Here is a 12,379-nt window from a genome sequence, read left to right as displayed (position 1 = left end):
TTTTTTCGCTTTCATCGTTTCTAAGCGATGTAATTAATGTCTGATGTCCTAAATCAAATCCTGCCATGGTACAACACTCGGAACAATTCGTGGCTGGGCGCAGACAGGAAGACAGGTACAAATTTAAACATAAACCCGCGAAGAAAAGACGACCGCCCGGCGGAAAACTCGCCGAGTCGTACGCGACTTGGGCGGCAACTCAAACTCAAAAACAGAAACGACACACAGCGCGCCAAGCAAAAGTATTCTCTTTTCGCCGGCGGCGAATGATGATGATAAACGACTTGCGGGTTAGGCGGTGGAGGCGAGCGCTGGAAATGTTTGCATAGGTTGAGTCGAGAGACACGTATAATCTGAAGATGGGGTTGTAACTGGGATATAATGTCATAAATAATGCATACGGCGCGGAAGGATGCAGAAAGATAGAAAGCGTCCGTTGAAGACGGAAAACTCCGCCGGTTTTCGGGCAGATCTAGACTAAACTAAACCAGAGCGTAACCACCGTCGCCAGATGCTCAGCGCGAATTGAGTGTCGCGTTTTAACCGCGATGAATTGAATGTTTACGGGATTCATCAACCGGAAAAGAACAGTGTTTGTACTGCTCAGCGCCGGCCGACTTCCGAGGCACACTGCGAAGTGGTCAACAGGAAGGATGCGACCACTGCCGTATCGGATGTGCGGACGAATGCGCGAAATTAAAATTAAAATTGCCTTTTTGAATTAAAAACATAACTAACGCTCAGCGCTGTACAAACCTGCAACAAGCTTTCAGACTGATGGCGTTTTAAAATACAATCGGCCACCGCTGACCAACCGGTTGAAATTACAAGAATGTGAATGTGAATAAAAAGTGTGGCATAGTTGGACACAAAGTTGTGCAAAAAATTGTTTCATTTTTACAATCGCACAAAGCGCGCAACACGAATATTCACTACACACAATAAACAAATAGCAAATGAAAATGTTATTCGCAACTTTTTTTGGGCGATTTCAATTTTATCCGAAATTCAACAACGGGCCGAAAGTAGAAAAGGTAAATTTGAGCGGATTTACTGTTCTAACGACTTTTAACGCGAGTTATAACGACTTTGTCGGCCCGATATCAGACGGCAGATCAGCGCGGATCGCGATTTATGCCAAACGACGCGAATCTAAGCCGAGCGGATCGCGCGCGCCGAATCGACTTTCAATGAATCTATATCGAATCAACACGATTAATGCCCGACAAGGAACTGGAATCCAGTTTTATGCAAATCAGGCAAGAATCAATCTTCGACTAGATTTATGCTTCGTCCTTTTGTCCTTAAACTTTCTCCGTTTGGACGATTCCAGACCGTTGGAGATCCAGCTGGAACATATCCCGATGCTTTAAAGATTCGACTGGTTGATACTCTTTGAGACTAGTTAAGTCTTATTCTTTATTTTGTTCGTGTTTGAGTTAACGGAGCGATTTTATTTCATATTTTATTTAATATTAATTAATTTTAAATTCTTGGAGACGAAAAATATTCTCTAAATGACTCACATTATTTAACTAACTTCTTGTTGGTTTAATTCTACATCAAAATCCGATTTTCTTGCTTTAGTAAAATGCAATCTCTTGTAAAAGCAGCAGACAGTGACAAAATGTACTTAACAACTTTCCAGCTGCACATGCACATGTAAAATGTGCAAGATATTAATTGAAGCAGCGCCTTGGAAACTTTCGTTTCCAATTTATTGTTTCACTGCACTTTTCTTACACTTGCCACTTGTGAGCAATGAGCGCTGAAAGTCAATTTTCGGCGTTTTTCGAAAATTTTCGTTTCATTGTCTTCACACGTCAACAATGAAAAGTTTTTAATTAATTTTGTTTTAATCAGGGTGCGCATGCACACTGCTCGGGGGGTGTCGGGCGTAAGAACGTTAAGCGTATTTCACGTCGGCGGCAAGTTCGGTGCTCGAATTGACCCGGGAACAGCTGGAGCCGAGTGCGCGTGCTCAGTCCGAGAGTAGATCGCGCCAAGTTAATTAACACGCATGTTTATGAGACTACTTAATCCGCGCGCTTAATCCATGAATACTTAATTTTTACAGTGCGCCTTTTTTCGAGCAGTGGCTCAGCCCAGCCGCGCGGCGGGTTAATTAAACGCGCGTTTCAAACCGATTGCAATCTTATCAAACTCCAAATTACAATCATACATCATCTTCTAACCTTGTGTTTGGAAGCTGGCCATGTGAAAGAGTGGGTGACAAAACTTCATTAACGATGTTCTGTGTGTGTGGCGGCGCTGATGTGTGAGAATTATAAATAATTACGGAGGCTTTTTAGTGGCGGCGACGAAAGTTGGCAAACTTAAATAAGTTACGACTTGTTGAACCGCGCGGGAACATTACCGAAATTTTAAGTTTCACGCGGAATGCGGATGCCGGCTTAGTTTCACCTAATTTCCGCCTAGCCCTGTTTATTTTCCGCGCGCGCAAACACCAACAATTCCGAACAATTTCTGGCACTTTGCATCTTTGCAACTTTTTCACCGCGCTCGACCTCCCCACTTAAATTTCCGATGTATTCGCGCGCATGACGTGAATGCGAATGCGGCGGAAGCGCTTTCGGAGCGTGTGAGCGAAATAAGAAAGTGAGAATTGTGTGCATTATGAAATTGTTGAAAATTTGCTCACGTCGTTAGCGCGTTTGCTTGCGCCTAAAAGCAACATCCGCTCCGGCATGAATGATATTAAATCAGGAAATCGAGAATCCCCCATCGCGGATTTTCGCCGAGCGAAATAAACGCGACCGCGTTCTACTTTTAATGATCAGAGATCAAATCAATGCGCGCGGCGAAAAGTTTCGCGGTGCGGAAAGTTGAAAGTTGTGCGGGGGAAAAAAAAGTACGCTTACCTGTAACAAAAGAAAAGAGTATGAATATTACACAGAACGTTCGTAATTGATTTCATTAATTTTTTCGCATTCCTAATGTCTGCTTAATATTCCGAAAGTCGGACTACGGGAGGCTTTCATAGATTCTCGGGAGTTTCACTTTTACTTCGCTTTTAATCCGCTGCGTTGATATTTATTAAAATAAATTTGCGAGAAATAAACAAACACAACTTTATCATGCATGAAGTGTGTGGTGGCGAGCATGAGTTCGCAGATTGCAGAAGTTTATCAACATGAAAATATGATGTCAGACGCCGTTCGGGCCATTAGCGCTGACACAAAATGCATGACACCAATAAAAATATCAAGTGAAGAGCGCGATTTTCCAGTGTAAACAACCAGCGGCGCACTGGCTGCTGCGAGGGCGATTTTGCGAATAAATTAAACGCAACGCAGCGCGCAGAGATAAAAAAAAAAGAAAAAGAAAAAATAAGCAGCGGCATCGAGTTGACTCCGGCACTCCTGGCACTCTGGCGTGATCGCTAAAGCGGACTCTTCGACGTATCGACGTCGCCGGCGATGAAGCGATAGCGCGACGAGGGGACCGACGGATAATTAATATTGATTGCGGTCGAATTTCGCTGCGTTTGCGGAAAAACTACATAAAGCCATATAAAGTACACTCGCCGACGTGCGCGCTCGGCGCCTCCACCAGCGTGCGCCACATTAATACTTCCGACGCGAGCCTTACTAATATCGGCTAACGCACACTCCCGGGCGCATTATGCGGCTGTAATGCAAACACCAGCAGCAGCACCACCACCATGCGAATGAAAGCTGCCGCACTAATCTACGCGTGGTTGCGCCGCGCCGTACATAAATCCGCGTAATACGTACAGGTAGGTTTAATATCGATACCGGCGTATAAATTGATGATGCGTTCGAAGAATCAACCGTATCAGGTATTTGGTATCAGCGAAAGGCTCGTGTGGGCTGGCGGATCGTTAAAAATAACTTAGCGCAGCGGGCGAGTTCCTCTCGGGAGCGGTTTTTAAATCGCGGTTGTAATCAAATCAGGCCGTTATGATTAAGCGTAATGCGTGGACGCGGCAAATTAGAAGACAAACACGAGATGCGGAGTGCGTGCAGACGCGAGTCAAATATTGGTCAGGCTGGGGCAATTCGTTCCAATTTGTTTGGCAACCCGGCGATGTTTAACCATTGTAACCGAACTATTCGCTGTACAATGCGGCGGCCGGGGAGCGCGCCACGCCGCGCGAGCGCGAACAAACCCGGCCAATTACTCGACTTCACTTTAGTTGAGTTTCGCTTAGTTTTAGCTAGTTTCCACAGTTATCTGTTGCGAATTTCAGGAGGGTGGCGAATTTGTTGCGAGCGGCCCGCCCGCCCGAATCGGCGCCGGCAATCAGGAATGTGAAATCAAGTGCCTTGTTAGCAGTATAACCGTAATCATCACAATGGCGGCGAGGACAACAAAGGCGCGCGCGGGCAAAGGCGGCCGACGTAAAGTTAATAAGTGAAACATTAAGTGACCGCCGAACGGCCGGGCAGCCGGTCAAAGGATGGCTGCGCGCATGGAAGTATTACGTACTTCTATCCTTAGCCACCGCCACCCGTACTACTCGAAGAAGAAGGCGCGCTGAAATTGCGCTCTCGGTTTGATTGCCGCATTTCGAGGCGAGCGAGTTTGTGAGGTTTTATTTCGCATTGTTGCATCGGACGGAGGAAGTACGAGTAGTTTCGGCAAACGGCGATGCAAAGCCGGCCAGTTTACCTCAACGTCAGCCATTTGAAGTTTGGGCAAACTTTACAAGTTTACCAATGGGCCTATCTTATTTTTTCTTTTGCAAGCTTTTAACTTTATTATTAACTCACTAAAAATTGCGTAAAAAAAACTGTAGATGTAGAAATGTACCGATATTATTTCAAGGTTAGCACTGTTGTTGATGGCGAACAATGTGTTACAAGTTGTAACTTACAACCCATCCGGAGAATACTGATTCACTTATACGGAATTGAATGGTTCGCTCGCCTATCAAGGGTGTGCTTCTGGCACTATCAGCCGACGCGGAAGTCCACAGTTCTATACCCATCCCCAGCAAACACTAACCAAAATCCGATAGGAGCTATCATCGCCCATACAGTGAGAAAATACATTCTTAGGCCGCAAAACAAGCTCGTTATCAAGCTGGAAACTAGTCTTCTGCGTGAGAGTAAAGTTACGCTAAAGAAAATATTTTCGAAACTCACCTGTTATTAACCAAAGCTCCCGGAGGCAGTCCTCCCTGGATTTCTGAATCTGCGGCGCTGGATGGCTGTGCGCCGGCGAGTCGAGGCCGCCCTCGAGCGTCTTGAACAACAACGCGCCCATCAGCGCATAGCCGGCGACGAGCACCAGAAGGCCGGTCCGGTTACAGAAAATACGCGTGACACAACCGCCTGCACCGCCGCCACCGCCGCCGCTGCGTCTCAAGTGCCCGCGCGTGGTTGACTCCTCCAGGTCGTCGTCCATCTGCAACATGGCAAACAACAGAGGCCAGCCGTGAATCGAAGCCGAAACAATAGCAAAACAATTTGGGGACATCATCCCAAACGCATTAGGACACTGTCCTAAATAAACCGAGCGGGTTTGATGCAAATCAAGCGACTTCATTGAAAAACATGCAAAAATTGCCAGCTGTGAGTAACGCCGCTCAAATAATTATATTTATAATTAATCAAACGGCAGTGAGGCCGCGCCGGGATTATGAAAACGCGCGTCGCGAAGACTTGGCGCGAATAAAGCGATAGATGAGGATTAACAGCTAGTACGCGGCAGTAGTAAAGTAAGCCTTGCCGGATTTGAACGCCGACGAGTAGGCGAGTAGGATAAATCGTCGCCGACGACGATGATGGTCGGTGGGGAAGACATCAGATTTCCGACATCAGTTTTCTCGCACGGCAAGTCTTCGTCTCGCCCAGCCCTCATCCCCCAAGCCACCCCGCAGTTGAGTCACGTACAGGTGCTAAATAATGTCACGAGAGTAATAAGCGTTCGCTCCCGGACGGCGGCTCGAAGTTGATTTGATGCAGGCGGGCGTGCGGAGGCAGAAAGAAAAGGAGTGCAAACAGGAAACACAAACACAATATGGACGCGAGGACGTGCGCGCACGCTGAAAAGGATGCGCAAACCAGTGCATGAATGGATGGGAAATAAAGCGGAATGAAAAACGCTCGCACGGTGCAAGGAGAAGAAAAAACGGAGCACCGACCGCGCGTCGAACGGAAAATAATAAAATAAAAACGTAGAAATGTGAAAAATTCGGGGCGGCGACGTCGTGAAGCGGGGTTGACTGTCGAAGCGGCGAGAGATATTAAAGGTGGAGGCGAAATGCATCCTGAGTGAAGGTTTAATTAATCTTGTGCTGCTCTGTTGTGTAAGTACCGGCGGCATGCGCGCTCGCGGCAAGAATTCGTGAGAAATGAATTCGGGATTCGCATTTGTTATTATTAATTTTTCATTGCGATCATTCGTTACGCATTTGATGCATTGTTCGACGTGGAAATTTTTAATTTTACCTGCGCCCATTTTTAATGCGGACGACGTCATTAATTTTAACAGTCCTAGGACGCGTTTTATAGTTAATTTGTTTTATTTATTACGTTGCAACGTTGCATGCGCGTGAAACCAAATTTATTTTTGTTTGAACAGCGAACAAATTTTATACAATAAATATTGCAATTTCGTGGGTATTGTGCACTTGAATACAACCGCATAGAATGCACCGGCTTGTCAAATACAGCGTGAATTTTTCATATTTTCAAACATTTATGCACTCTATCTAAAACCATATGAATCAAACTAACACAACATTTTCCCAGCGTGTTTGTACTTACATTTGTCAGGTGCAAAAAACTGAGAAAATAGTTTTTATCCGCTTGAAAATCTCACGTGATTAATTTAGTTCCGGCGAAATTTTAATGCGGCCCAAGTGGTTGGCATTGATTTACAAAGTCATCATCGACGCGCACTCACACGAAATTTCATTTAAAAACTTGCAGCGTCAAGTGGTGCGCAACGGCCGAACATGGTTTTAAACTATTCCGACAGTACGCCGAAGTTGTGGTCGGAAAAACGCGCGCGCCGCAGAAAAAAAACTTTGTTTGCTGTGCGTTCGAGCGAGCGTGGCGTGTTCTCGAAGCCTCGAGTGGCGCACATCCCCCGCGATGGAGCTGGCGACCTGCGTGCCGTCCGCAACACGACTGAACTCCGCGGCTCCGTGAGTGAAAACGCTCGCTAAACGCCGCGCCGCCGCCGCCGCCGCCGCTCACAGAGCGGCATACCTTCCACGCTAAGCGAATAGATTGCGCCGTCTCCACGCGGCGCGTTTCGCATTCTTTCGACGCGGGCTACTCCGGGGCCGAAGATAACGCGAAAGTGCCGCTGGTCCTGTTTGTGTCATCCGAGCCGCACGAAACCCTTCAGGATGGTCGAGGTCGACTCGGACTTGACTTTCGGCGTTTTTCTATTTCTCAATTGTTAAATGCGCAAATTCCTTTGACATTGAACCGCGTGAACGGCGAGGAATTTTTATCTTCTCGAGTGCATTTTACAATTGAAGATGTGCATTCTGCGAAAAATGTTGCTTTCGGAAAGAAAATTTAGATTAATTCACTTTACCACCAAAATGCAATAATTTCCTTCAACAAAATGCAATTCTATCTTTCTCTCTGAGTTACCAGTCAAATATTTGCAATGTCAAGACATTTCACTTCACTTACAAACATTTGTAATATAGATCCACATAGATGACATGCAAAATTTAATAAAACCTCTCTCCCTGGTAGAATAATCAAAACATATTCCCAATAAAAATATTTCTGCAGTTAATAAATTGCTAGTATCCTAATTATTCGTTTCAAATTGAATTTTATGTATTTTATATTTATTTATTACTTTTAATACCGCGGATTATGTCCGACAACAAAAAGTTCGTTTTAAATTGCATGTTGTGTAATTTGTTTCGGCATGTTCTGTCACTAATTAAATGTAAAACAAGCGACAAAATTTTCTTTGATGTGTGCGAACCGGCAAACGATGCGATCACGTTTTTGTATGTCATTATTTCCAGTGGCAGAGGATTACTGCAATTTGTTTCATAACAAGACTGTTAAAAAACTAAATAATATTTCGCTGGAAATCGACACCACGCTCGAAAATGCAGGAAAACTGAATAATACAGTTTTGTCTCGCGCTGCGCGCAGGTAAAATAATATCATTGTGCTGGGATGTACATGCATCGCATCCTGTTTCAGCTCCCCACGTGCCACGCCAACATTTTATATTGTCTGAACGTCGACGGCGCACGTTTCCGAAAGATATGTTCCCCACGTTTGCTCCTTAGCGATGTTGTACGTGCAACTTTGACTCCGACGTGCACGCCGACAGATACAGATAGAGAGTAAACGCTCGCGCCGCGTCGAAATTGAAATCGTCCACGCCATAAAGATTTTCATTGTCGATGGCTGGTGCGCTTTTAATGTCTGCTGCAAAACGGCAATCAAACGGCGGCATGCGAATGCAGAATGCAGGCGGGCGTCTTCAAGTGTCACGCGTCGCGTTTTAATTAAGTGCGCGACAGCCAGCGCGTTAATTATTGCAGGACTGGTGGGAATATCAGCGTGATGAGGAATGACCAAAGTTTGTTCCTGGTAAACGAGTTTCGGTGACTGCAGCGAGTCAAACGTACAGCCGGCGCTTGATAGCATTATCGGATGCTATCAATTATCTAAGCAGCACTAAAGCGAACATTATCATTAAATAATAATTCCACGGATGGGCCAAGAATACATAAAAATGATTTACGCGTCGGCTTTTTTCGAGGCGCAAAAAGGCGCTTGGAGAACAAGCGCGGCGTGGCGCTGGGGCGAGCGTGTAAATCTTCGTTTCTTCTTCAATCTTGCTCGCGCGTGCAGTCCGGCGGTGGCGGCGGCGGCGGCGGCGGCTCGGTCAGACAACCTTTTGTGTTACGACACTCCGGTGCTCATATGGAAAAACGTGCGGCGCGCGCCAACGCAATCTGTACATCTCTCTGGCGACTTTACGGCTTTAGCATTCTCCAACGGTGCATCCAGACACCCCGACCAAGTCTTCTTCATATCCATGAAATCACATTTCACGTCCATTCTTTTCCTCGTGTTGGTTTTATTTTTTGTAAGCACAAACTTACGAGTTACTAAACACAAGGCGTTTAAAATAAAAAATAAATGTATGTTTATGCAACAATTGAAGCAAAATTTAACAGACTAACAGGGCTGATAGTCTCATTGGCTTACTGCAGGTGTTCCTTGATATCACCAGTGTTGAAAACCTACAACTCATTGGTAAATTAACATCGGTAGTGTATAACATTGATAATCTCACCATGAATCTTCCATATAACTGAGTAAAACAACATTTTTCTCTGAAATCAATGCCAACTTTAAATCTACTACTTAAAATACAAACGTTTTAAGTTGATATTGTTATACAAACTACAAGAGACGAGAATTCTATGCAAACCATGCTGCCAAAGCGCAGTCCAACCTGAAAAGGAGCCTAAAGAACTACGACCACAAAAGAAAAGAGCGCATGCTACAAAAAAAACTCGAGCAGCCCATTCAAACGGAAAACGTATTGTACTAACACGTCTTTACGAGTATATTCAGTAGTTTAGGCTGTGTGTCATCCATCCAACAGAATCGTATACTTATATTTTGAGTGCGAATAATACTACAAAGTAGAGCAATATGCAATTCACTCACCAAACAAACAACCGATAAGAACAAGAAACCTGCTGCACGCCGCACAACTCACAAACAACTAATCGCATCGTCCAAACAAGTCGGTGCAAGTCTACTTCGAATTTAATTTCAATATGCGTATGGTAGCGCCATCTAGCGTCTCAATAACGAGTTATCTATAAGTAACATTTACTTAACGCATTTCACATTTAAAACATAATAAAAATTATCACGAATTTCCTACAAAGAAAAAAAAAAACACTTTTATTCATTTAGATTTATTTTGTTAATAATTATACTCGCTTTGTTAATTACCAATAAGTTCAATTCAGTTATTATGATGACATCACGTTTTGCACTGAACGTAACTAAAATAAACATCAACATAAATCAGTTTCATTAACCAACACTCGTCAACAAATGAGATTTTCATAGCGGAGCGTGTCGGTGTGCGCGCATTTCACTTGCAATTACCCACCGTTCGCTGTGTCATATAAATATCGCGTGCGCGTTGTTCATTCAATAATATTTGTATTTATTTGTAACGAGCGCCCAAATGTCCCGCGTTAATATAAACATTGTAAACGTTAAAGTTGCCGTTTATAATGTTGATATCGCTTCGTAAGTTAATGTAGCTATAAATCTGCGTTACGCGCGTGAGTGCTTGTTACATTTATGCAATTTTCCGTGCACGTCATGCAGATGAAACATTTATATTGTCAGGATAACAAAACAAGACGGTAGTGCACCAGGAGGAAATAATTTTATGTTTGTTTCTTAGAATAATTGTTATTTAGGATGAGAATTGTAGCGTTAATATGTGTTATAAATACGTGTATGAGTATTTTGAGCGATTTGTATGTTTGTTCCTCTTTCACTCAAAAACTACTCAATCAATTTTTATTAAACTTTACAAAATTATAGCTTATTAATCAGAATAGGAGATAAGCTAGTGTGTGTTGCGGAAATATTACTCCAAGGTGGTAAAATTAAGGATTAAAGTTGACGCGTATTAAAATTTCTCATTTCTATAAATTAGCTGCAAGAAATACTTTGAAACATAAACATTTTTGCCCGCATTTTGTCGACAATAATATAACGACTGGGACATTCACTCATCTATGCCGTAATTCCATAATTCCATTCCTGCTCGACGCCTGTTCCGTTGCGTTTCCAGCACTTCCGCATTCTTCGCTGTGTATTCTATTCCATATCGCTTGTAACTCGCCGCTTGCAATTCTATCAGCTATGCGTCTGCAATATTTATGCGCATTTTCACTACACTATAAAACCGTGCGTTTCCGTTCGCTTCCGCCTCCCCTTTATCATTTGAAGGGGGCGCGAGCGCGTTTCGGCGGCGGCGCGCACCGCCGACGTGCTGCCAATTGTTTCACGCAGGACCGGAACTTTCGACTGCTTTCAGCACATTTAAAAAGCTAGCGGCGCTTTGGGCACCGGATGGCAAACGCTGCCAATCCGGCCCTGCCGCCGCCAGCCTTGGGGGAATGATAAAATTTTTATGTTCGCGCCGCCAACGACTGCGACGACGATTTTATTTACAACCCTGCGTTCCTTTTTAACTCAATTTAAAGACGATTTACATAAATACTGAAGGTGTTCAACTCTTTTTTACACTTTATCACTTCGCGGCGCTGTTTTGTTTCGCCGTTTGGCGACGTGGCTTCCACGCCAAATCGCTCGTAATAAAATGATGAAGAATTGGGATTTATGGCTGTATAACAACACGCGTTTATTACGATCACAATAAACCGTGAGTTGTAAAATTGGTTGACAACAACGCATACAGATTTCTCCATCTTCCAGCTGGATTTTTCGCCTTTTCCTGGCTCCTGGGAAAGTCGCCGGTGTTATGTCGTTCTTTGCTCTTTGATACCCTATACTTAACTTAATTAATATTTACCCTTAAATACGCGCGCCACCTTGAAACTTGCTTCCGACACTCGTTACGGCCGGCGCAAACGAGCCGTCGACGACACCCTTCCGTCCGCACCGCCGGCGCCCCTCGCGAAACCGTCAAGTTTTACGCCGCCTCGCGCCTTTCTTTGGCTCTCCCAGAGGAAGTGTTATGAGACGAGGACGCAGCACGCTGGCCAACGATGATGAAGTCGTCGACGGCGGCGGCGATAAAGTTTCAAAAGCGTTTGCTATTTTCGCTGCCTTTTTTGCTCCTCCGCTTCATCTGCGCGCGACAGAAAGGTGACGATCGTGATGATGATATAATCATGAGTTAACAACTTGTTTAGAATGCATCAGCGAGAACAATCGCCCCTGGAAAGGCTGGAAAGTGTTCCAAAGTCGTTTAAAAATTGACTTTTCAACTGATTCTTCATCATTTAAACGCACATGTTTGCATCGAACAGAGGAACCATATCGATTACAGCGTTTTGTTTGTATCCAACGAGCATAAAGCTACAGGCCACCATGGCACATTAGCAGAGGCCACCGTATTGCAACCGAATAAACACGCCGCAGTCCGCGGCTGTTATGTCGTTGCCATGCTGATACGTTTCACGATTTAAATGTTGTGATCGGCGTAATCGCACCCTCTCACAGTGCAAGGCAAGCGCCGACCGAACTATCCACGCCATACAGTGTACGCGATTCGAGTGTAAATGTGCGCCGTTTATATAATTGCGGTTTGGTGATTATTAGCAGGGCCGTTCGTCGTGGTCGGTCTTGTTCTTGTGCGTTGCGCGCCGCATGCGGCGGCGTGA

At 44.6% G+C, this 12,379-nt stretch overlaps 1 protein-coding gene across 2 annotated transcripts in view; it reads right to left on the bottom strand.

Moving 5' to 3' along the window:
- LOC135793722 (uncharacterized) overlaps positions 1–9,764 on the bottom strand; it is a 71,430-nt gene extending 61,666 nt beyond the window's left edge. The window contains exons 1-2 of one of the 2 annotated variants that reach the window (XM_065304791.1): positions 9,666–9,764; positions 5,133–5,394 (exon numbers count right to left, since the gene is read on the bottom strand). In XM_065304791.1, the coding sequence (XP_065160863.1) occupies positions 5,133–5,394 (262 nt within the window). In that variant the 5' untranslated portion in view covers positions 9,666–9,764. Of the gene's footprint in view, positions 1–5,132; positions 5,395–6,758; positions 7,111–9,665 lie in introns of those variants that run through there. The other variant, XM_065304800.1, reaches the window with a different exon arrangement.
- Between the last annotated feature and the right edge of the window lie 2,615 nt (positions 9,765–12,379).

This window comes from Atheta coriaria, unplaced genomic scaffold, assembly GCF_025399875.1.
Source record: "Atheta coriaria isolate IRGN ID8LTWV9N9 unplaced genomic scaffold, Caltech_Dcor_3.1 hic_scaffold_1_pilon, whole genome shotgun sequence".
Taxonomy (NCBI): Eukaryota; Metazoa; Arthropoda; class Insecta; order Coleoptera; family Staphylinidae; genus Dalotia; species Dalotia coriaria.
Note: the sequence above shows the minus strand (reverse complement) of the source record. Positions and strands in the feature narration are given on the sequence as shown.